The following is a 26,502-nucleotide window of genomic DNA, read 5'->3' as shown; positions in this document are numbered from 1 at the left end:
GCTCAGTCGGTAGAGTCTGAGACTTTCAATCTCAGGGTTGTGAGTTTGAGCCCCATGTTGGGCAAAAGATTCCTACATTGCAGGGGGTTGGACTAGATGACCCTTGTGGTCTCTTCCAACTCAACAATTCTATGATTCTATCTAAAGAATAATAGGTAATTGAGCCAGTTACCCCAATAATAGTAACCTTAATTTTGTGAGTGCTGTTGCACCAGAGGGAGGTATCAGTGGACTTGGGGAAACCCTAAGGTTTACAGAAGTACCACAATTGTTCCCCTCGGGAGGGGAATATGCGCCATACAGCCCAATTAGGATGAAAGAGGCTCTGTGGGCATGGAATGCTGAGTGCTGGGGGGTGAGGGAGGAAAGAGAACTTGGATGCAGGTTACACTTGTATTATTTCCTATCTGCTTTCTTCATATAAGGTGCTTTCAGACTGTCACTATTTTCTGGTGGGATGCAATTACATACTGGCAAATTCAATTACAGTTGATTGGGAGGTATTGAGCCGAACAAAAACAAAAAGGCTCCCCCAAAAGATTGGACTTCTTTTTCAATAAGTGTTATACAGTGGTTCTTCTCCTTCCTCCTGGGCCGTGTTCAGAAAGTGTGTGTGTGGGGGGGAATAAGTGTTCAGACCCCTGGGCTCTCACTTGTGGGGTGCCTCAGGGTTCCATCCTCTCCCCCATGCTTTTTAACATCTATGTGAAGCGCTGGGAGAGATCATCAGGGGGTTTGGGCTGGGTGTTCATCAATATGTGGATGATGCCCAGCTCTACCTCTCTTTTAAATCAGAACCAGTGAGGGCAGTGAAGGTCCTGCGTGAGTGTCTGGAGACAGTTGAAGGATGGATGGCGGCTAATGGACTGAAGTTGTATCTTGACAAGACAGAAGTACTATTTTGGGGGGACAGGGGGCAGGCTGGTTCGGGGGACTCCCTGGTCCTGAATGGGGTAACTGTGCCCCTGAAGGAACAGGAGCGCAGCTTGGGAGTCATTTTGGACTCACAGCTGTCCATGGAGGCACAGGTCACATCTGTGTCCAGGGCAGCTGTCTACCAGCTCCATCTAGTACGCAGGCTACCTGCCCACAGACTGTCTTGCCAGAGTGGTGCATGCTCTGGTTACCTCCTGCTTGGACTACTGCAATGCGCTCTACGTGGGGCTACCTTTGAATGTGACCCGGAAACTGTAATTAATCCAGAAGCCGCAGCTAGACTGGTGACTGGGAACGGCCGCCGAGACCATATAACACCGGTCTTGAAAGACCTACATTGGCTCCCAGTACGTTTCCGAGCACAATTCAAAGTGTTGGTGCTGACCTTTAAAGCCCTAAACGGCCTCGGTCCAGTATACCTGAAGGAGCATCTCCACCCCCATCGTTCAGCCCAGACACTGAGGTCCAGCGCCGAGGGCCTTCTGGCGGTTCCCTCACTGCGAGAACCGAGGGCCTTCTTGGTGGTGGCGCCCGCCCTGTGGAACGCCCTCCCTTCGGATGTCAAAGAAATAAGCAACTATCCTACTTTTAAAAGACATCTGAAGGCAGCCCTGTTTCGGGAAGTTTTTAATGTTTAATGCTGTACTGTGTTTTAATATTTGGTTGGGAGCTGCCCAGAGTGGCTGGGGAAACCCAGCCAGAGGGCGGGGTATGTATGTATGTATGTATGTATGTATGAATGAATGAATGTATGAATGTATGAATGTATGAATGTATGAATGTATGAATGTATGAATGAATGAATAAATAAATAAATAAATAACTATTATTATGGGGCAAGGCACATGGAAAGTGTAGGATAATAACACTTGCTTTGAGGCAGCATCCTCTAACCTCCCAACATACAAATCAGAATGGATGCTCATTCACTGTCTAATCTTCCTGCAAACGAGTCAGGGTGAACTTTCCATAAACAGGCTGCCTGGAAGTGCCCAAAGAGGCCTTCCCAGGGCAGGGGGCCAGGGAGGCTAAAGAGACATGGTTTAAGGAGGAGTGGGGCGAGGGGATAAGACCATTCGCACTCGCAGGACATTTTTGTTCCACTTATGCTGGGTGCAAGGTCCAGTGCAGCAAAACAGGTGATTTCAGGCTATTATTTCAATCCTTCATCCCCATTTTGCTGCTGGATGACAGAGGCAGCCTTAGCTCCTGGGCACCACCTTGTGCTTGGGATGCTGCTATTGCTCTGCCAAGCATTAGGAAATGACTGGTCTGGGCGTAATCATATTGTTGTGCAGCCGCTGCCACTGTGCCTCAGCAGGGTGAATACAAAAGACACATGCTCATCCCACTATTGTGGCTTATCCAGAACTCAATAAACAAATTCCCACAGAGTTATCTCGGGGACTGGACCAGGACATCAGGTAAACTAACCACATAGAGGTGTTCATGCATGGGTGGGTGGGGGTGGATATAGATATGCCTGCATGCACACATACATGCTGATCATGCCAGCAGTCTGTCTAATGCGTTCATCCGCAGCTGTCAAACTCCATGTCACTTTTGTTCTGGCTTGGAAGGCGAGGCAGGGGGTGGGGAGAGCTTCCGTACAGAAAAGCTGAATGCACTCCACACCCGCTGTCAGGCACAATAAGGAAGGACTCCTTAGATGTGGAAATTGCTCTACACAGGGCAATGCAAAGCATCGTCATTGCATGACAACCGTCAGCTGAAGCAGCGGCGTTGGGCTTCATCTCTGAACAGCTGCTTTTAAGGACTTTGCTGGAAAGCACTCCATCAGCAAAATGAGGTGAATGTAACACAAGGGGCAGCTGAGGCGGGAGGGAAATTGGCCAGGCACGTGCCTAATAGCAGGCTGGAGAACTCTGCTGCAGAGATTTATAAGGGCAGGAGGCCCAGGCAGAGGAATTATTGGAGGTGTGTGTGTGTGTGCGTGCGTGTGCGAGTGCCTGGCGAGGAATGAGGGGCAACTGAGGGCAAGGCTAAAGAAATGCTATCCAGCAGAAAGGCAAAAGAATTAGGTGTCTGTGTCTGTTATCTAGGTGGAGAAGTTGTGGGAGTTTTCCTAGAGCTTGGGAGATGTTCTGTGTGGAGAAAGGTTGTGGGAGACAACTTTGGCAGAGGGAACTGGTCCTCATCAGAATGTGTCAAAGTGTACCAGAGTGTGCCTCCTTAGGAGAAGGAAAAGAAAAGAAAAGAAAAGATTTTCTCTGAAGGAATCTCTCTGAAGGACTTTCCAAAGAGAAACAGCTCAGATACAAAGCCTAATGCCCAAACAGCAGCTAATGGGCACCACCAATCTGCGTCTGACTGGTAATGCACAGTAGAAAAACAAAACACACAACACCATTGCATGAGGGCTTCCCTGTTTCCCCACTGCTATGAACAGCAGCCAAGTAAGCAGAAAAATCACACGCAATCACCCCAAATCACATTTTCTTCTGGAAAACTCAGGTTGGTGGCACCCGTGCCACTGTTTCCCCATAAGCATATAGCTTGAGCTTTGCTCTCCTTAAGGTCAGAAGGATGCAACCCAACAGAGTTACCAAGGCTTCTGCTAAAGGAAGTAACTCAGTGGGAAATAAATGGGACATCGCATTCCCTCTATGGTGGTGCCATTTCTGGGCCCAGACTGAAGCTCAGTCCTGCCTGAAGTTTGGGCACCAGGTGAAGTAGGGAGAAAGTCCAATGGAGCCAACATGGAGCAAGCCATCAAGTCCTCCTGCACAAGACTCACTGAAATTAATGGGAGCTGCTGCTGCGGATTATTATTATTATTACTAAATTTTGCATGTTTTACTATGTTTTTATATGTGCTGTAAGCTGCCCAGAGTGGCTGGAGAAATCCAGCAAGATGGGCGGGGTATTATTATTATTATTATTATTACACCCTTCATCCAAAGATCAGAGGGTGGTTCACATCATCAACAAAAACAGTTATACTGTATTGATAATTTAACATTAATCACTCTGAATTTCTTTTTAAAGAAAATTAAAACCAGACATATCAGCACGATCTGTATATCTTTCGTCTGTCTGACCTCACAGCCTATACACATCAGGAATGGAGAACCTGCGGGTGGCCCTCCAAGTGTTATTGGACTAGAATTCCCACCAGGTTCAGCTGGCACAGCCAATGATCAGTGCTGAAGGAGTCCAGCAACAGTTTCTCATGCTCTGCTGAACAGGATCTCACACCCCTTACAAGATTAGCTCCAGACCATATAAAAGATCCACCAGCCCCTGCCCAGAGCCTGAGTCTGAAGAGCTACACCTCCCTAGCAGTCACCTTTGGATCTTTCTGGCCCTGTTCTAGGCTCATGATGCCCAAAGGCCACAGAGGTCCCCTCAACGAATGCCAAAGGTTAGACAGACTCAGTCAAGGTACCCAAGAAACCGAGAAGGATCTCGTTCCCCATGAAGCAACTGTTAATACCTCCAGTACGACTGCCAATGCCTCTTTAGGGAGGCCCACTTCCTACTAAGAAGTTTGGCCTATATGTGCATTACTGTTTGGCCAAGCACCAGGAAATAAATGGAAGAGAGTAGTCCAGTATCTAATCGATCAGATGGGACTTCAGATTCATAGCCTAACCTGTCTTGAATCGCTCCATACCTCATTCATCATCCCAACAAGTCAGTGGAGTGGGTTACATTTATCTAATGGAAGCACAAAGAGAGTGACTTGCTCAGAGGTACCAAATGAGCATAGCTGAGTAGGTCTTCTTGGTCCTGCAGGAAGGGTACTGGCTCTGTTGCTGAGCTGTACTTAGTTGAGTTTGCAACAAAGGCCATTCTCATTCTTGTCCTCTTTTCCTCCCACCAGGATGCCCCTGCCTGCTGACTGTGGATGTTTCTGCTAAACTCATCTTCCCATCACTATAAACACATTCCATGAACGTCCGTACACTGGCTCCCTGTCAAGCTCCATATCAGCTTCATCTTTCTAGCTCTTGCTTTTAATTCTCCCACACTCTCTGCTCCTGACTTCGGGTAAATCGACACAGTCAGAAAAAAGAGCATGGTGCAATAATCCCAGGACTACACAACAGCAGGATGGGCATAAGAACCTATTTTTGGTTTAAAGGCAACCAAGGCCCCCACCTTGCTGAAGTGAAGCAGGTCTACCTGGATGGATGACCATCTGTGAACCACAAGACAGCCCCCTTGGGTTTCATGTGGTGCAATTGCGAGGTATGAATTTAGTAAAGTAGATAAAGTAAGAAGAGCCTTGGTGGATCAGTCCCAGCAGTTGAGCCTTCCACAATCTGGTGCCCTTCAGGTGTTGCTAGAGGATGCTATTGGCCATGTTGTTGGCCATGCTGGCTGGGGCTGGTGGCAACAGGCAGTCCAAAACATCTGGAAGGTCCCATGCAGGAGAAGACTGCAGGGTCCAACTAGGGCCAGCAACTACTCTTCCTTTGAGGTTCCATTTAGTGACCTACCATGGCTTATTCACTGACAGATCTGTCCTCTATAAAATTTGTTTCACTCATAGAATAAAAAAAATTGTGGAGTTGGGAGGGACCTTGAGGGTCATCTAGTCCAACCCCTTGCAATGAAGGAATCCTGCCTACAGCTGTCCTTGGGTGGGCTAGAACCACCAAACTTCTGGTTGGCAGCCAGGTGCACTGACCCATTGTGCCACATATTTTGAGGTCATCTAAGCTAATGCTCCTCCCCAAATCTTGTGACAGTGAATTCCATACAACCTTCTCGGTGGTGCCCCCCCCCCCACCTACAGATCTCTCTCCCTCTGAGTTACAGCTGGCGTAGACTTAGATGAGCTTTTCGCCGCTAGCTGAAAGGGACATTTCTTTGTTCCACAATATGCAGGGTGTCAATGCTGGAGCCTGGTGCAACTTGCCTGTTTTAGTGGCTGCTGATATTGTGAATAGATGTTTTGTGTTTTAATCTTAGGGCTGCATTTTCACCATCTGTTATTTACTCCATACTGGAATCATTTGTAACAATGAAGGGTGGATAACACATATTATTAAGTAAATAATTTTTAAAGTAATGCAAAATGCAGGCCTTTTTGGCAACCGGAACTCATTCTGGCCCCTCTCAGAGGGTGGCCACCTTTGCCATTCTAAGAAACGAGGGCAGTGTTCACGGTGCGTTTCGGCACCTCATTTTCTAAGAAAAATGAATAAACTGACAAGACTGGCCTCAAAGATGTTTAGATGCTTTCTACAGCCCATCTTTCCCACTGCTGTTCTGGGGACTGTAAGAGCTGCCAGGAGGGAGGATTATACCAGGGTTGCCATATTTCAAGCATCAAAGAGATGTGAACTGGGGATACTCCTGACTGGGGTTAGGGGGCAGGTCTCTTGCCTAGAAGTCGTCAGCTGAGGACCTCTACGCCCCCTGCTATATTTTCAACTTTCTATTATGCACTGGCAATGATAATGAAGTTTATGGCATTATCCAAAAGGCCTAGAAGTCTCAGCATAGCTGGGCTGAAGGCTTCAGAGGGAAGCGTGGCCCTGCTTTGAATGTGGGCCTGGTAGACTAAGGGAGTGAGAGTGAGCCGTACAGCAACAAACCTCCCCTCCTCCCCTCTGTGCTCAGGGGAAACAGCTGGCATCATGCCAGTGGGCTGATCCCAGCTACCAAAGGGAAAAATAAAACTCAACTCCAAGTAACCTCTTTGGCGAAGGCAGGTTTTATACAGCCAGCTGGGCTGCTGTCCAGCAGGATCCACAGAAGAGAGGGGAGAAGGAGAGGAGGAGCTCCAGGCCAAGGGCTCACAGGAGGATCACTGCGGAAGGCACAGCTGGAGGAGTGGGGAGAAACTGTCAGGGGCAGCCCTGCTATGGGACATGGGACACGGAGAAGTCCCAAGAAGAGGTGGCCCTCCCACAATGGCCCAGGGAACATATCTGCCATGTACGGACAGGCAAATCTCACAACTTCAATTTCTCTTACTTTCTCATTTATTTTTTCAATTTTAAATTCAGCTGTATACATTTCCACATCAGTTTGTATTAAACACGGGGGAAAGACCTCATGAAAATTCACCATCAATGGCTCCTAACATACAAATTTTTGCATACAATTTTGCTTTGTGCACATATTTTTGCAAAACGATTTCCTCTAATTGAAGGCATTTTAAATGTTATTTTCCCCAATACATGAATTTTTGCGTACACGTTACATATGCACATGCATTTTATACGTATCTAGTGGGCTGGAAAACTGCATTGCAAAATTCAGGGAAATGTGAATTTCAAAAGAGGACTGTGTTTTGCTTCAAAAAGCGCACACTACGTAGGTTTGCCTTTAAATGTGACGTGAATCATTTCCCACCCCCTCCCCATTTGGGTGCCTCTAAGGGAGTCAGAGTGGGAGACAGAAGATCTTTGTGGCACAATCCAGTGGTTCGTTCTCCCATGCAAATCCTACTGAAATGAACGAGGGCGGCTGCCCTTGAGCATCTCCCAATCATTTCCGTGGGGCTTGCACAAGACAATTTCCCACTGAAGTGCATTGGGGAGATGGGGGCTCTTTGGGTTCTCCCAAACGTTACAGGCCAGCCCTGGAAAGAGGGAAATTGTTTCACAAAAGCTATAATTGTCTCCTGTCACATTCTTTTGGCATTTTAAAAATGCTAATTGGAAGCCTCTCTTTTCTCTCCAACTCCCTCCCACCGCCTTTCTATAAATACTGGGGGGGGGGGGGCGGCTTGCCAATGGGGGATAGAGCACGGAAGATTCTGCAACCTCAGGAATAAAAATAAGATTATTATTTTTTAAGTGTGTGTATGAGGAAGGATACTGGAAGGATAATCATAACAGGAAGATTTCAAATGGAAATAAGACTCCATGGCTTCTGGCATCATGCAGCATGGAAGGCACTTCTATCAGCAACTGGTTAACCCTCCAAAGCTTTTGGTTTTGCCTCTGAAAAGGTGCGTTCCTGCTTTTGCAGAGCAGAAAATTGTGTGTTTGTGTGTAGAAACTTTGGAGAACCATTTCAAATTTGGGTGGGAGGAAGATTTCAAGGATAGGAGCAACATTCTCAGCCAAGTTTAAACATCTATTATTGGATCTAGTCAGGAATAAACTGCAGAAAAAGACTATATTATAAGAGAGTCACGCGTTAATGAAGCTTTATAAGAGCATGTATTATGGGAACTCTGTCAAACTTCATGATAACTACAGCATTATAATCAGCTAAAGTCAACAACTGAAATTTAGTTATAGGGGGCTGAAAATGTGCCTGGCAACTGGGGATGGGCTACTTTAACCTTCCCCTCCAGGCTATTTTCCTGAGCAGAATTCCTCTCCTCCCCGCTGCTTTCTCATTCATGAAAGGAAAGATATGGGGTTCCCCCCTTTTTTGCCTTATAGATAGAAAAGTAATGGGGGGAGGGCTGATTCTGAGGGGATAAATGGCCCAAGGGAGAAAAGAAGCACTCGGATTTGCAGCACCTCGCAGCTGCATTTCAGGGTCACACAAGACATGAAGCTGTTAAATGCGTCACTTAGAAGGAAATCAGGGATATAAAAATATATAACAACTGGTGTGAGCCCCTTCCCCAAACACACAAAATTTTCAACAATGCAACTATAATCCTAAGAAAAATCAATCCCATGCTGCTGTTAGTCTTGGAGGGGGAAATTCAGAAAGGGAAATTATCTCAAACCTTCCTAACCTGCAACTCTGGTCCCTAAGAAGATCTCCCGCTTGCTCCTATTCCTATTCACCCCTAATGCGCTGCCAAGGGATCCTTACTGCCATGTCCAGTTTGTGCCGCAATTAAAAGAGAAATATCCACATTGGCCAGTATCTCATCTCATCTGAGGCTTACAGTGTAGATTAGAGCCATTCAAGTTGGACAGAAATATAGATGATCTCGAGGAATAATTTATATGTTGTCTAAAATGCTGGTCTAAATACTTCTCAAAAAGAAGATTTCCAAACCACGGAGAAGATTTGGGATCCCTCTAGATGGGTGTTTGTTGGGAGGTGTACTGTGTCGTTGACACAAGAAAAGAGTATTAGTGGTGGATTTAAACAGGACAGTCTACACACCATTCGCCTTTATTAGCCGCTCTGCAATGCTTCCCCAATGCTACTGCGTCACTGCTGTCCAGAAGGGCACTCTGCCGCAAAAGCGGGGCACCCCACCCCAATATGTGCAGTATTAAAAGTTACAGGATTTCAGTGGGAAGTTACAGGGCATGCACTGACGGGAAATGAAGCAGGATGTCCACCCTGGAGCTTTTGCAGGTACAAACTGTATTGAAAGCAGGATAACATGTAACCATCCTGATATCATCATGAGCACAAAACTTCATGAATGCACAGTAAAAAGGCCCCGGGAGCTGAGCTGAGAAGAGAAGTCAGGAGTCCAGGCCCCTAGAAGAGCACTGCTGAGGAATGAATGCAAATTATGGGGAGCCAGGAGGTGGCAAGTCACTTTTCAGACTATTATCTCATTACATAAGGAAGTCATTCACCCCTCTGTGCCTGTGGAAAGGAGATAAAATACTTAATGCCTGTTCAAAGCTGTCAGGATTATACAAAGCTAAGTAGAGTTATTATCCTGCTTTAACCTCTGGAACTGCCCTAACTTTTCAAAAGACAGAAAGGAAACTTAGGGTCTGTTTGGACCTTACTCACCCCACCCCACAATCCTTCCATGAGGCAAGGTGAGGAGGTCTCCTCAGAAATGGATTTTGAGGGCATTTAAGGGCAGGGTGGAGGACAGACATACCTGATTCTGAAGAGCAACGTCTCCTGAAAGGATATATATATTCCATGCAATAAAAACATACCCCCAACTTCTCATTGGTTAGGCTACTTCTCTTAAACTGACTGACCTAGGGCAGTTACTGGCATGTTACTGTCAGGGCCATTGCGAAATGCAGTGTTCCACTTCAGCTCCGTCCAAGAAGGAGGGGCTTCATGTACTTGAGTATTAATGAGCAGCCCTTTCCTTCACAGTAACAGAAGTAGACAGTCCACTGCAAAAGTCTAAGAATGCCCTAGAGAAACTATTATGCTTAGCATTTCCCGACAAGCTAATAATTGAGGCACAGCAACTGTGTATTGTGGGGGGGGGGCAGGGCTTTAGAGCAACGGGGCGGCAGGTACAGCCAGGAGCCTTAGTGAAAGGCCAGGATGCTCATGTTCATGTTGTTTTGTAGCCATGAATTGGCCAGGCACTGCTAAGCATACAAGTGACTGGTTTCACCTGCAGCTCCATTTGGGGCCAGGCAAAAGAAGAAGTAGATGTGCCAATGAGCTAAGACCATTTGGCAAGACTTTTGGTCTCAGGGTAGGTGAGATAAAGTGGACAGGAATGGAGAGAAAAGGAGGGAAGCTTACTCTTTGATAATAGGTAAAGGTAAAGGGACCCCTGACCAGGGTCCAGTCGTGGCCGACTCTGGGGTGATAATAACACACACACAAAAGATCTTCAGTCACTCAACAGCCCTCATTTAGGTGAACTGGCACGTGGAAACGAGCAGGAGTCACTGAGAGGGGATAAACAGTAAGGTTGTGGTCCTGTATACTTCGGAAGAAGCCCATTGACTCATAGAACTTAGAATGGTAGAGTTGGAAGGGACCCCAAGGGATCTCTAGTCCAACCCTTGTCTTGTAATGCAGGAATCTCACCTAAAGCATCCATGACAGATGGTCATCCAACCGCCAAGGAAGGAGAGTCCACAACCTCCCGAGGGAGACCGTTCCACTGCCAAATAGCTTTCACAGTAGACATGCACAAGACTGGGCTGAAAATCAGTGCCTCCTTTTGTAAGTGAGGGTCACAAGGCCTTATTCAAACCAACTCTCAAACCCCTCTAGTTCTCTCCTCCTCTGGGCCTGGCCTTGATCTCCTGAGGCCCTTGTGAGCTCTCATGCTGGCTTGGGTGGGAGTGAGCAGGATGGGGTGGAAGCAGCCTGTGCGCAGAGGAAGCCATGGGAGTTCATCTCACCCCTCTGCTTCCGCTTCCCTTTGCTGGGACTTGAACTCTTGACCCCATGAATGGATGGCTGAATGCCTTTCCTCTCCCAAGCAATGTGCAAAGGAAAAGGCAGTCTTTGGAAATTTCTGCCCCACCTCCCAAAGAAGGAAATGGGCCCCATGAAGAGCGGCAAGTTTCAGAAAGGAGATGAGGCCTTTGTGTAGTTACAGATGCTTTGGGGTTTCTCATCTGGGCCACTCCCTTCCAGCAACTGTTCCCCATCAGATCTGCTGCTTAAGTCGGCTCCCACAAGAGGACATGTGTGGAAAAGTGGAGATGAGCAATGCTTTAAATATCCAAGGGATGCACAGAATGTAGCACTTCCTATGAGCCATAAGCTGATCTAGCAACTCTAAAGTTGTAGCTTCTGCTCAGGTCCTCCGTAAAGCTGCCAAGTGCCCTTTTAGTTCCCCCAAACAAGAATAACAGCAACTCCTTCAGAAACACACATAGCCCCTGGCAGCCCTGTCCCTTTCCACTTCAATCTGTCTATCAGATCTGTAGGACTACAAGCAAACCTTTTGGCTAGGAAATTCCTACGTGCACAACCACCACCTACCACACCATCAAGGAACTATGGAAGACACCACCCTCCCTGCAAATGTTTCTTACACCAGCTGGTATTTCTCCCTGTCTCCATGCTTCGCTGTTCATACGTCAGGGATGGTGGTCTTGGCATAGCCGGTGCCACAACTGGTGTGCGGGCTGCTGTCTCCAGCACCAAACACCACCAGCTGGGCAGTCCATCATGATGACCAGTCATGAGAAGGCCTTAAGGAGGAGGTCTTAATCATGCAATCTCCCCTTCCCTGAGGGAGGGAAATGGTGTGGGATGGGCTTCTGTGGAGGAGACCCTGCCTCATACGTTCTTGGGAGGGGAAAGCAGTGATGGGGGGCTGCCTCCTCCCCCCATATCCTCTCTAAGTGCAGGATTCCATGACACCCTGCTTTTATTTCTGCACTTTTGAAGTGTTTATGCTCAGGCTGTGACTGCTGTGCTGAGCCATAGCTTGTTTCCACTACAGGATGCCACAGTATTTGGCATCAGCAGGAAGTATGTGGGAGGGGTTATATCACACAGAGGCAGATACAGCACATTTCTGCACATTGCCAAGGCACTCCTGCACTACTACAAGCAGAGCATTTGTTGTATAGAAAAAGGTGTGGATTTCAGCAGGGAACTACGGTGCGCGCACTAAGTGTAGCTAACTGCCCCCAAACCGCGCCAAACCTTTCGCAGGTGGAAATGGAATGGGAAACGTTATTGTGTATAACTTGCCCCGATAGCATCCTGAGCACAAATCATGATGAACACAGCAAGGACACCTGGAGGGGCCCTGAGATGTATGTTCTGATCAGGGCAAGGATTTGCCGCTGCAAGTAGAATGCAGTCTAAGACACCATTCAAATGCTCTGGCGTGCACATGCAACAACATGATTCTCACAGCATGATTGCTGGACTATCATCACGGCACACTATGACTGAGGATGGCATGCTCATTTCATGGTGATTGGATTGAAAAGTTAGTACAAGAGCTGGAGAAGGGAGACAGGCTGGCAAACAAGAGATTATGGCAGCAGTCTCTGCATAGAGAACAGCTAAATCCTCCAAATTCCATTATCCTAACACTTTTTACACTAGAGATCTGCTCCTGCAGCAGCTGCCAGAGATTTGGGTGGATATTCCAATTCACTTTGTTCTTGCCTTGTAACTTTTTAAGAAACTGTTTTTGGGGCCATGTGTGCCTTCCACCTCTGCCCGTTCTCTTGTCCTTCTGCTCCCTTTTCTGATGTTCCTCTGGAGTACTCCCACCTCCCAGCCTTCCTTTCTGAGTCCTCTGTGCTTCCTTAGGCTTGCTGAAATTGCAGTCTGTGCCTCCTGTTTTCCTAAACTCTTACTACTACTGCCCCACAGTAGAGCATCCTCGGCCTGTTCCAAGCACACCCCGGCAACAGGATAGACATTGGGTTGGTGAAGCCAGTCAATGTCAGAGACGACGTTGTCATCAGTCCCACCACCAACTCCCTCAGTGCATCACAATATGATGCCCGTGGTATCAGTTTTAAGTTGCACCATGTTCTCATTCTAACCAATGTGGTCTGAAATAGACACTCCTGCCCCCCCTTTCTTTTTCCCCAAAGCACACATTTCTCAACATGCAGACACTCTGTTTGGACAGGGGAGGCTAGGAAGGAGCTGGCATTCTAACTGGGAAAAGGCTGTGAGCAGAGTGGAAGCACTGGGAGAGAGAGAAAAAGAGAAGGGGACTTCCCAGATAACAGCATGTTTCACTGCACGGCCATGTTTCTGATTTAGCAGCAAGCATCCCCTGGAAACATTCAGGTCTGAGTATGGCAGGCACTTGCAATAATTAGTGCCTCCAGAGACATCTAGCCACACTTCTTCCAGGATCTCTTCAGCAAGTCATCCTCCCTCCCGTTCTTACTGAACAAGGGCAAACTCACCGTCCTCTGGCTGTGGTGTCAGGAAAGGAACGCACAACAGCTACCAAATTGTGATGGTGCTGTGAGACATGGCAGAGGGACCTGCACAATTCTGGCAGCTGCAAAAGAAAAGGATGTCTCAGTTGTGAAGTTGCCGGGGAGGTGGGTTCAGATGGTTACTTATGGGGAGAAGGAGGAGACGGAGTGGGTGGGTGATGTTTCAAGATGAACGGCTCCAGTGAACATCTGCAGGCTATGCCTGCAAGCTTCCCATAAACCAGGGCAGGGAACCTCAGGCCTCAGGCCTCTCTAGTTGGCCCTTTGAACTCTCCCTGAGACATGTCCTTCCCCAGGCCACACCCCTCACAGGGTCCTGCTGTATCCCCTCCTCCAGTGCTTTTGCCTGGCAGGAATGTGCCCTTGAACTGCCACAATGCATGTTGCTTGCCTGGGTGGAGAATGAAGAAATGCAACAAGCATCTGATTGGCCTCTGTGAGGAATAGGACGCTAAACTAGATGGCCATCTCTGGCAGCACTCTAAAGTTCTTGTGGAGCCTGATGTCTGCTCAGCTGCACGGTGACATGCAAGCAACATGCAGCCAACCTGATGCTCGGTGCAGCTCTTATGTCCTTTGCTCACTAGCTCTCAGCTGATATTAAACTAACCTGAGTTTCTCCCTGTTGCACAGCTACATCCCTCTAACCAACAGCTGGTATTAAATCCTGGGGACTCTTTCCCCATTAAGGGTGTTCAAGGCCAGACTGCAGCTGGAAGGGGGCGTTGGAGATCTGATCTGGAGCAGTCTCAGCACAGTGCCTGCCTCCACCCAGCAGGCTGCTGCGACCCCAGCCTAGCCAAGCATGTCAGCTCCAGACAGAAGCATACAAATGCCAGCAGCTCTGTCAGGCTCTGCAGGGAATTGCCGAACCAAAGCTCGAGCCAGAGGTTCATTAAGCCTTGCAATTAATTAAGCAGATGAATGGAAGATGCTGCTGGCTGTGTTGCAGAAAGAGGCAGAGGACAAGCATGAATCAGCAGGGCTCCAATGGAGGGGAACCCTATTGCTGCAGCAGGTTTCTGAAGACAAGAAGAAGGTACACATGGATTGTAAGAAGAAGTGCCTTTGGGCAGGGACCCTCCAGGGTTAACCTTACTGTGCAGTGTTGCACACTGAAAAGCTCTGCTCTTGTTGTTGTTGTTGCTGCTGCTGCTGTTATCCACAACCAGGACAATGTGTAGACCCCCAACATGCAAACCAATCTTCCAAAATCTAAGCCCCAAATAAATCATGTATCTTGAGGAAATATGCATACACTTTCTTATATCGTATCACTTATTCAGATTGCTTGACCCACATTTGTTTTCCCCCTCCCCAAAAAGTAGTATTATTTTAAGCCAAAGATTAGAAGAATGGAAGAGTGTGGATATTGTGAATGGGCACAGGAGCAGAAATCATGAAAAAGAAACCACCGGGCATTCCACTCCTGTTCTGTATACTCAAAGTTATTATTATTCAAGAACATGTAGGCACCAAAAGAACAGGTAACAGAGAACAAGTAATGCAGAGTTACAGAATAAAATAATACTCTGAAGGTGCAGAATTTTTAGTGGTAAATTCTTCCTTCTAAGGCTATAGTATTAATATACTGCCGATGTGCCTTCAGCCACAACTGGTGGAACCAGGCATGCGGCATCCTTTCCTTAGGGCTGTGTTTTCTTGAACGGCAAACAGAAGTAGAAAGCATTGCAAAGTGTAGCACCCAGCAAAAATGCATTACATATGTGTGGTGTGTTGGGGGCGGAGGGAAGCCACCACCCACACCATGTGTTTCAGTGCATCCATGGTGAGGTAACATGAGATTTTTATATTGGATTTTCTTCCCTTAATAGATTATCTGTGGATCAGGAAGATTTGAATTACCGTAATTGGGAGTAAGGGCCAGCTGCCAGTTGGATGAGGATGTTGTGCGGAAGCTGCAATAAAACTCAGACACAAGCAGTTTCAGATTTGCAGAGCTGGCCCACCCAAGGGGCGAGGTGATGCACATGCCTCAGGCAACAGAAGTGCAAGAGGCGGCAGGGGAGCAGGAAGATGTCATTCCCGTTTCAAACACGACAGGCCACCCCTGCGAACAGGCATTAAACATCCTGTGTGGACAAGACTGCTAACTAAAGTGGATTATAATTTTCATTCCATTTGAGAAAAAACAACAGGAAGTCTGTGCAAGAGAGAATCTGTCTCCTTTCCCACACTTGGGCAGGAAAATTGGTAATGAGCTTAAACCAGTGATATTTTAGTTGTGCATTGTGACTGAAATCTGCCAATCCCATCCTGCCCTGACAGGAAAGACTGGCAACTCTTTTACTGTTCCTTTGTCTTTGACAGCAGCCTGGCAGACAGAAATTCAGCAGGTGAAGCTTTTCTGGACATGGGAAAGTCTGACATGGAAATGTTAAAGACACACAAGCAGAGTCAGCAAAAATGGGGAGGCAACTCTGTTCACAGGTGTACTAACTGGAAAGTACTAACCTTTTCTGACCAGTCCTGGATGCCTTCAAACAGCACCACCAGCAGTTGCTGAAGCCCTGTCTGTGGATGCTTCCGCAGGTTCTTGTCCAGGCCAAGCCGGCAGAGCAACACGAGGAGGGCCAAGCGCTGGCAGTCAGGGTAGGAGTGCGGATGGGATGCCACACACAATGTCAGGAACTAGAAGGAAAGGAGAAACCCAAACAGTGTCAGGAGGATGTGGCAGGGTGAGAATGAGGCAGGGGGTCTTCCCCAAACCTGACCCACCAGGAATATCTTAAGAAGAGCTTCCCAGAGGTTCTCCAACACCAGTTGGATAAGGCATACAGATTAATTTGGCACACATTCATGGCTAGCCAGCAGGCAGGAATCCAAGCTCCCAGATCAATCCTACTTCTAACTGCAACCTGCCACAGCACAGTGATCAGCGTGGCCTGAAGTACTGAGCACTGGCTTGGGACCCAGCAAGATCCATGTCTGAGGACCACCTCTAATGTGAATTTGTGCCACTATCTCTCACTATTAGTTCCCCTCTATAATGTGGAAAGAACAAGTCACCTAACACAACAAAGATAGAGAAGCACTTTGTAGATTAGAAGTGCCAGATGGGTGAAAAAGTCTAGCAGCAATACAGACGATAATACTGTGTTTTTAGAGCAATAGCCTGGAGATGGGCAGTGTCTCCCAGGGCGTTTTCAGGGGGGCTATGAGAACGCAACACAGAACATGCCAAGGAAGCCAGACACAGGGCTTGTCCACACTTACTTTTAGTCCCACTCTTTGCAGGCACAGGACCTTGCTTTACCAAGCGTTGGTTTTTTGCCCCAAATTCTCCCTGCAAAACCCCACTCTTTAAAGCTGAATCCGAGCAAATGTCAATTTGGGCTTTCCATGGATTGACATTTGCTCTGATTGAGCTTTAAAGAGCAGGTTTCTGTGAAGCAATAAAACACAGTGCTCAGATACGGAGCTTAAAAGTGCAGAGCATGCCTGGAAAGAGGAGAGGAAAAGTAAGTGCGAATAAGTCTGAAGTCCTATCTGTAGAAGTCCGCTTCAGACTGATTATTAAGGGGCTCCTTTGCTGGTCTCCTTGTAGTTTCTACCCAGGAGTTAGGAACCTTCTTCAGCCTAAGGGCTGCATTATCTCTTTCTCTCTCTTTATATATAACTTCTCCCCCCCCCACGTATATACAATATTAATTTGAGAGAACAAAAGAGAAGTAATAAAAAAGTATAATAATGGAAACTTATAGTACATATTGCTTTCTTGATCTACATAAAGTCTCTGTATAATTATACAGAAATGCATTATCATATACCTAATAAAATGTGTGGATTTGCTTTTTCCTGTACTTTATTACACCAATACATTATAAATGCACTCCATTTTTCTATAAAACAGTAATAAGATTGCCTGCCTGCTCTGACTTTGACTAAGTAAGTTAATTTGATCATATTTACAATGTCCCACACTGATTATCCAACAAAGGGGTCCTTATTTCCCCCCAATTATGACTTATGGTTATATGAGCATATGCATAATAAACTAAAAACCAGTCTTTTATCATCTGTTATAACATGGTCTTTAATATATCCACAAAGGATAACCAATGGATCTACTAAAAGTGTATGCAGTGGTACCTCGGGTTACAGACGCTTCAGGTTACAGACTCCGCTAACCCAGAAATAGTACCTTGGGTTAAGAACTTTGCTTCAGGATGAGAACAGAAATCAGCTGAAGGCTCCATAAGCTAAAATGGTGCTTCAGGTTAAGAACAATTTCAGGTTAAGAATGGACCTCCAGAACGAATTAAGTTCTTAACCCAAGGTACCACTGTACCCTGTGACTGTTTCTATTTCTTTTATCATCGCCCAACAGAATTTCTTTATTTTTGGACAAGTCCAGAAAATACATTGCATTTCAGCCTTATTTGTTTTACAATGGCAGCCTATATTGCTTGTTGTTCTGTATATATGACTATGTTGTTCTGACATCAGATACGATCACATACTATCATTAAGATTAACAGGTATGGTTTGTTGAGGGGTATTTAACCATTCTTTTTGGGGTGCCGAATGCTAGTGGGGATGGGCGTAGGGGGCGGTGCAACAAAAGGTTAGTTGCACCTTTATATGGTGGTATTATTAATATTATTGTTGTTTGTTTGTTTATTATTTTATATTGCATCCTTCACCAGCAGGTCTCAGGGCAGGTCACAATTTTAATTTCAGTATTAAAAACAGGTAAAACAAATTGCAAACACAGGAATAGCAGCAAAACTGCCCCCCTCCAAAAATAAGGGCTTTTGCTGTAAGGAAAGTAACAGGAGGTTGGCAGGGGGTTGGACTCGATGGCCCTTGTGGTCTCTTCCAACTCTATGATTCTATGATTCTATGATTCTAGGAAAATGCACTGGAAAGTGTAGGATAAATAGCAGGTGTTATCTAACCTCCATGAAACTTTGTGCAAGGAAATCAGGATGAATGCTCAATAAACAGGCTATTTATTGGGTTTTGAGGCGATAGCTTTAACCCTAGGTTTGAGGAGCAATTAGTGTGTGGGGCACTGCAAAGCAGGGGGTTTTCACTGCAAAATGCTGCCAAACTGTTGCCAAACTTTGGCACCGGTTTGGAGTAAATCAGACAATGTTGGATTTTGGGGTGTTAACCACTGACCTTATGTTTGATGTGTCAATTACTCAATTTGTGAGGTGGTGCAAAACGTGGGGTTTTTCTTGAAAAATGCTGCAAAGCAACTACAAAACTTTGGCACAGGTTTGGAGGGGATCCAAAATTTTGGAGTTTGTAGTTAATTATCCTGTCTGGAAGCAGGCCTTACGCCCCTGGATCTATTTCTGCTTTAACTCTGACCTGGACCAGACCAGCCTTGCCTCCAGCCTGAACTCAACATTCTGCTAACCCCAGTTACCTGCTCTGATTGCAAAGACTGAGACCATCTACATGACTCAGGCTGGCTGGTAGCATTGGAGACAGACAGTATGCATGACATGCATGTCATACATGTATGACAAGCATTGAGAAATGTTGATCACAGACGATTGCAGTAAAGCTTAAGCTGCCGTCTATCTGAATGTGTCCTCTGGCAGGAGAAGAGAATCAGAGGCATAATACAAGGAGAAAGAACTGGTAGTTCTCTCCCTTGCTGAGGAGGAGCAGAGGTAACAAGAGGCAGCCAACGTCTCTGTGCTGAAGGCTGCAGTGGAACTGGCCAAGAAGAAAGCAGTACTTGTGAAAAGGATCTAGGAGTCTTGGTTGACCACAAACTTGACATGAGCCAACAGTGTGACGCGGCAGCTAAAAAAGCCAATGCAATTCTGGGCTGCATCAATAGGAGTATAGCATCTAGATCAAGGGACGTAATAGTGCCACTGTATTCTGCTCTGGTCAGACCTCACCTGGAGTACTGTGTCCAGTTCTGGGCACCACAATTCAAGAAGGACACTGACAAACTGGAACGTGTCCAGAGGAGGGCAACCAAAATGGTCAAAGGCCTGGAAACGATGCCTTATGAGGAACGGCTAAGGGAGCTGGGCATGTTTAGCCTGGAGAAGAGGAGGTTAAGGGGTGATATGATAGCCATGTTCAAATATATAAAAGGATGTCACATGGAGGAGGGAGAAAGGTTGTTTTCTGCTGCTCCAGAGAAGCGGACACAGAGCAATGGATCCAAACTACAAGAAAGAAGATTCCACCTAAACATTAGGAAGAACTTCCTGACAGTAAGAGCTGTTTGACAGTGGAATTTGCTGGCAAGGAGTGTGGTGGAGTCTCCTTCTTTGGAGGTCTTTAAGCAGAGGCTTGACAACCATATGTCAGGAGTGCTCTGATGGTGTTTCCTGCTTGGCAGGGGGTTGGACTCGATGGCCCTTGTGGTCTCTTCCAACTCTATGATTCTATGATTCTATGATGGAAATCCAAAGCAGTATCTTGCTGAATTATTCAAGTCGGGGAATTAAGTTGTTGGTCTAAGTAGTTACAGAAGGAAGTGGTGGACCATGGGGCAATCCAGGTTCTAGCACAGGGGTAGGCAAACTAAGGCCCGTGGGCCAGATCCAGCCCAATTGCCTTCTCAGTCCGGCCGATGGACGGTCTGGGAATCAGTGTGTTTTTACATGAGTAGAATGTGTCCTTTTATTTAAAATGCATCTCTGGGTTATTTGTGGGGCATAGGAATTTGTTCATTCCCCCCCCTCCAAAATATAGACCGGCCCCCCCACAAGGTCTGAGGGTCAGTGGACCGGCCCCCTGCTGAAAAAGTCTGCTGACCCCTGTTCTTGCATTTCATTAATGCCAATTCTCAAGCAGATTAACACCCGCTCTGTGACTTGGTTTCCCCTCTGATGCAAAAAGCAATACCTGTCCAGCATATCTGAAGTGTTCAACAGTAAATCTGAGGAGCTCCAGGAGCTATTTAGTTGGGGGACTGTATGACCTGGCGATGGAGGAGCCTGAACCAGAGACCTGCTCTGTGTCTTCATCTCTTGCCTGGGGAAGACAGATGCTCCCCCCACTGAAAGAACATGCTGCTCCTTTACTAGTGTAAACCTTAGGACGTCCTCCTTACTTCAGTCCCAAGAGCCAGAACAGCCACAGGAGGAAGGGTGGATTAAGGGTTTGTCCCATAGGATCGTCAAACAAGCAGCTGTCTGGCTTAGCTAAGTGTCAGCATTGGCCATGCCAGTTATTGACCCATTTTCACCTCCGCAAGGCCAGACTAAAGGAAGAGCGGTTTCTGTGCAGCTTTCCATTTAGAGCCCCCAGGAAGGGGCAGGCTCTTTGTGCCCAGGCATGACTGCTTGTCTGTTGCAGGAGACAGAATACGGTGATTCTTTCCCCTTATGCTGGCCATGGATGCTCTGCGGCCAAGCAGGTCTTAAAACTCTGCACAAAAGCATGCTCAAATTCCCAATCTAAATGATTCAGATTGGGAAAGCCCACACATACCAGCTTGTTTTGCATAATTTATCATAATTCCAACATCCAGAGCCTTTGATGGTGTAGAGGAATGATGCCTTTCCCTGAAGACGGTGTTTGTGTTGCAAGGTGTTATGTTCTTCCTAGCTATCAAACCACATCTTTGTCCCTGGAAAAATGTTATCCACCCCCCCTGCAAAAGAAACCTAGCACATCAGTTGCAGTTTTCTGCGAATGTAACTGCGCTGCTGTCACAGTTTCATAGCAACAAGAAAAATTGCATCCATGGAATGTCACCCTGCTTCACAGCCCTTGCATTTGATTCAGCAGCTCACTTTTAAAAGTTTTTAACCAAGCCCTGTTTCTGAGCAGTATGTCACACAAAGCATGGAAAATTGGTCCTTGTTGCAAGCATTTTTCTTGGCACATCAGATTTCTGGGCTCACGCTGTCACACCAGGAATGCTTCTGTGTAACAAATAGCTCTGACACTTTAAGGTTGTGATGGTTTCAGCAGTGCTTTCCCCCATCACCACTTGAAAATCCTAATCCCCTGGGTAGGGGCATCACAATTAGCTGCCACAGAGATGATTGTGGTGTGTGACAATAGCGGATTAGGAGGATGTCAGGCAGAGGAGCAGGCCATTGCAGGGAGGCAAGAGGAGCTAATCCACACACAAGGTGAATGAAACCAGATTACCTAACATCAGAACCAAATTGTGGAAATACAGTAAATGCCAGTCAAAACCTTATTTCCAGGCCTAGCTCAGTCTTCCCCAACCTGGTGCCCTCCAGATGTTTTGGACTACAATGCCCAACAGTTTCAGCCAATGGTCAGGGCTGACAGGAGTTGCACTCCAAAACATGTTGAGGGCGCCTAGGCTTTGGGTCTTTGCTATTAAATAGGGCCTCCTCATCCAGAATCTGGGGCAGTCACATGGCTTGTCTTTGACAAAAAAGGCTTTCTGGAACCTATCACATTCTGGGCCTCCCAGCAGATCATGGGTAATGTTAGTTTCCAGAACCTGCTTTAGATAATCTAAACCCCTTGTGTCTCAGCCAGAAAATGGTGGTTGCATATGAACAGACACAGGAGCAGGTGTAGGTTTTTGTTTTTTAAAAAATAATATTTATTGAGTTTCCAAATATTTAAACACTACAAACAAAAAAGAAAAAAGAAAAAAAAGAAAAACAACACAATACAATACAAAAACACTACAAAACACTAACACATAAAACAAATAAAACAAAACAAAGACCATTTACAACACATTAAACAATTTCAATGTCATATCTTTTCATTTGCTTATTTCCACGACTTCCTCACACCTCCCTTTTTGTATTCCACATCAATTAATTATTTCAGCAATTCCTTTCCATCTTCCTCTGTTTTCTATCCTATAATTATCTTAAGACATTCTAACCTTATTTTGTTCCCTTTAATGCTCTATTAATCTATTTATACTTAATTCCTTATAACATTTCTGCTAAAGCCATATAACTTCATTCCAACTTTGTTCTAACATTCATTAATTTTGCAATATTTCTATAAATAGTCTTTAAACTTCCAGTCTTTTTCCACCAGCTCTTCTCCCTGGTCTCGGATTCTGCTAATTCTCTCAGCCAGCAAAAAACAGATGATTCATAACAAAATTTAGGGGTCTGGCAGGGCAAGTCCACCTCCTTCTTTAGCATCCGTTAATATCTTAAATTTTACTCGAGGCTTCCTGCCCTGCCAAACAAATCTAGAGACGTCCCTCTGCCACCTCCTGAGACAATCCCTCCCATCTAAAGCTTGCAATGTTTGAAACAAAAGCGACATCCCCGACATCACAGCCACCCTCGTCCCCACCACAGCAATTCGGCCCAGCAATAACAACTTCCGGTTTGACCTTATTTCCAAATCCCCCTTCCCTTCAGGCCAACGTCCTTCACAGTTGCCCTTGAATAGATTCACATTTCTGGCGGTCATACTAACCCCCAAATACCTCTCTTTCTCAACCAAAGTTAGTCCTATCTCCTTCTGAAACTCTATCAAGCTTTTCTTTTCCTCAGGTAGGGCTCTGATCCTCAATTTCATCTGTTTCTCTTTAAGTTCAGTCATAACCAGTGTCAGCTTGTATTCCTCAAGTTGTCCTTGTATGGATGGGACTCTCTCCAGTTGAATTACTTTAACTTCAGCAGCAAGGGTTTCCTCCTTAACTTCATCCGCAGTTTGCCGTATCAGGATAGATTCCTGTATCAATTTCTGGGTGGTTTCTGTATTGGTATTCACCTTTTGTCCCAGGTTATTTAAACTTTCTGCCATCAAATCAATTTTAATATTTACAGCATCCACTTTCATATTTATCACATCTGTTTTCTTATGAAGCTGTTCCAGCGAGTCATTTATTTTCACTAATACAACCGCTAAGGCCTCTTCTGGCGACATTCCGTCTTTCCCATCTGCCATAACACTCAATAGATTCAAGGTCAGTCTCACAGTCTCACGATTTTTATCTTACAGCTGGAAATTTCCCAGCCCAGAATCTTATATAGCCGCCAGTTTCAAGAACTTCCACTAGAGGGAAACAGTTTCTATTTGTATTGATAAATAATATCCTCTTGTAAGCACTGTTCAAACAACCCAAAACTAGTTTCAATTTTCAGTTACTTTCACTGCTGGAGACAGTAGAAACAATGTATCTTCTCTTATGCTAACTGTCAATGAACGATCCAAATGCTGTCAATAAACATCCCACCAAACGTTGGACCTACTAGCAGCCCGTTCCCAGGGTCCGAGCGGCGGTATTTTACCTCTCTTGGTCTCTTCCGCAGGCAAACTCAGTCCACAACTCCCCCCCCTCTTCTCCTGCCTCCAAGGGGGGGATTGTATTCTTTACTTATGAAAATTTAGTCTTTTACAAAAGGCTTTCCAAGACTTCAGCTTGCAGCCTCAATTGCTTCAGACTATTTACAAAAGGGGAAGGCAGACTTCCTGTATTGAACCTTCCCCGTTTCGATGCCAAATTAGACATTTTAAAAATCCAATTTTCCCGATTAAGCTCTACTCACGGGTAGTTACTTTAGAGTCAAATTGTCCACAGGAAAAAGTCAGCGCTTCTGACAACAGCTATGCGGCTTCGCTCCGTGAAAGAAGCAGATGATTCGAAGCACCGCGCCACTCACCCCACGTGGCTCCGGATCCACAAAACCGGGTTTCCCCGCGAGTGGGGGAGGCGCAAAAGGTGCCCGCCGAATCCCACGCTCACAGGCTTCTGTGATTTGTAACGGGTCTCCGACTTCGCCGTGGCGGCCAGACCCAGATTTCCACGGAGCTGATTCCTCCCGGTCAGAGGAATCCAGCCATTGCCGGAGGCACCTCCCCGGAAGTCAGGAGCAGGTGTAGGTTTTGATGCTGCCGGTGAGTTGTGTTACCTTCACTCCTCACATGTACAGCCTTCAAATCAAACCATGACCACCACTTCCACTGCGCCTGTCTCCCCATGATTCAGACAAGCTGTTTGTTTTATCCCCCATCCCCCCTCTGTGAGTACCCTGCATGAAACTCTTCTTTGGTGGTTTGTTTGTTTGTTTGTTTTAAAAACCAAACAGCTTTTTTAACCCCAGAAAAACTGCTCTGAGAAGAGTGCTGGCACCAGGGCCTGCCAACCCACCCTGTACAAATCCAGTTTCCATTGCAGACTGGAAAAACAGGCTTCTCCTAAATTCAGTCTGGAGGAAGAGATTGGGACATGTGCCCAAAATGCAGTGGGCATGTTTTCATGCTGGGTCGACAGCTGGGAGTAGCTATGTCTGGATGCTCCGGGTGTTTTGCTTGACGCTTACCTTAAATATATCTCCAAGCACTGATGTCAAGGTGAGCTGCCAAGATGCTCCCTCGGGAAGGCTCTCGCTCTCGGTGTCTGTGGAGCCAGGAAGGTGTTCAGAAACCCTTGAGGCAAGAGGAACAAGGAGGAGGTCAGCAGGGGGAGACCAAGGGCAACCCTGGATGCTATAGCACCAGGCCTGGAGTCCCGAGGCTGTAGACCTTGGGAATGCCAAACTGAACAGCATCTGATCACGAGAAATGAAACCTCACTCTCTTATTTATCCACGCAATGAAGGCAGAACATTGTTTAAAATTTAGCATGGATAAAAAGATTGTTTATAAATGTATAACCTTTAATAAGTTTACAAAAGTATGAGATTAATGAACACATTAACACAGAACATTCATAGGAGAATCATAGGTATGTTATTATAACATTACATTATATACAGAACAGTTTCTTTCAAGCTCTTTTGGATGCAAACATCAATTATATCATTAAAATCCATAAGTCACAGTTTACCATTCTCTATGCAGAGAATGCTTTGTTCAGAAAACTGATCTTGGGACATTGGTGACCATAGATCATTCTTTATCTTTTCTAGTCTAAAAAAATGATCATTCACCAGTACAGTTTGCAACCATTAAGCATGGGAACAATCTGAAAATTGTTTCCAAAGATGAGAGCCGAGCGCAGGGTGCGGACCAAAGGTGGAAGAACTACCCCAAGAGGAGCATGATGTGTCCCACACCAGAGGTACTGCCCATCCCCCAACACAACATTTGGTAACAAATTGGGTGCCACTACTGATAACTTACTTGATAAAAGTGCTGCAGGTGTCAACACAAAATGGCTGGTCTTGGACAGCAAAAAATAAAAAAGAACAGGTGACTATTCTCCATACCAGTGAGGACCGTCACAAAAAAGCACTGGTTGCAACTCTTTCTTTCCATGGGGACTGAGTAAACTCAACTGGACGGAGCTGGAATAACTGTGCTTTTTCAGACTCTCCCCCTCCTCTCCCCTCCCCACACGAAACCACTTGAGTCTGGCATGTTGCCAGCTGCTGTTTTGAGAAATAACTTCATTCTAACCCAGGGAGTGGAGGGCTTCCAACACACACTTTCATCATGGCAACGTGGAGCAAAAGGCGATTTCACACTCTGCTCCAGATTTCTGCTCAGCAAATCTAACTTGGGGGGGGGGGGGAAACCTCACTTCTCAGCTCCCATCCTTCGTTCCCATTAGAAACCTTCAATTTCAAGGCTCAATTTCTCAGCCATCTCAGATTGCTCTGGGCTGAAACTGAACATGCAGGATCAGACGGCAGCTCTGATTCCACCCGCCTTTTATTCTCTTTTATTTATTTCTTCCTCTTCTTCATAACCGAAAGTGATTTTAAAAAATGCCTCTTTTTATTATTAGAATGCTTTTAGCTCAAAAGTCTGACCTACATTGAAGACTGTATAATTTAATCAGGATGAAAGAAAGTTCTCCCGTTTCTTAATACCACATTTTTAACTCTTGCCATCCTGTTGATGAGAAATCTCATAAAAACAAGCACTGTTCTTGAATTTCCTTGGGGGGGGGGGATGACACACAGCAGCACCATCTTTAACTCTTTCTTTATTACAAAGCACAGGCATTTTCACACGAGGCTTAAATGTGTAGGCAATACGAATCTAAACTCAACTTTGGCTGAAAGGTAGAATCTGTCTGCCTGTGACATAGCTAAATTATCATTATGGAATTGGACTTCCCTATTTTCATCAGAGATATGTTGGAGGGTATGTAATAACAGGGAATTTTGCAAATTTGACATAAAAATGGCCCTCCACTTTCCTG

The 26,502-nt window shown here is 46.0% G+C and overlaps 1 protein-coding gene across 6 annotated transcripts in view; it reads right to left on the bottom strand.

Annotated features, from left to right (window-relative positions):
- The window catches only part of FAM178B (family with sequence similarity 178 member B), a 192,648-nt gene that overhangs the window by 65,304 nt on the left and 100,842 nt on the right, over nucleotides 1–26,502 (bottom strand). For all 6 annotated transcript variants that reach the window (XR_014528653.1, XM_083514191.1, XM_083514192.1 and 3 more), the window contains 3 exons: nucleotides 24,674–24,779; nucleotides 15,915–16,091; nucleotides 13,404–13,501 (listed from right to left, as the gene is read on the bottom strand). Coding sequence is in view for 5 of the 6 variants with exons in the window: in XM_083514191.1 (XP_083370317.1) it covers nucleotides 13,404–13,501; nucleotides 15,915–16,091; nucleotides 24,674–24,779 (381 nt within the window). In the remaining variant the exon portion in view is untranslated. The remainder of the gene's footprint in view (nucleotides 1–13,403; nucleotides 13,502–15,914; nucleotides 16,092–24,673; nucleotides 24,780–26,502) is intronic.

This window comes from Podarcis liolepis (assembly GCF_965112155.1).
Source record: "Podarcis liolepis genome assembly, chromosome: 7".
NCBI classification, from domain to species: Eukaryota; Metazoa; Chordata; class Lepidosauria; order Squamata; family Lacertidae; genus Podarcis; species Podarcis liolepis.
This window is presented reverse-complemented; position numbering and strand designations above follow the sequence as displayed.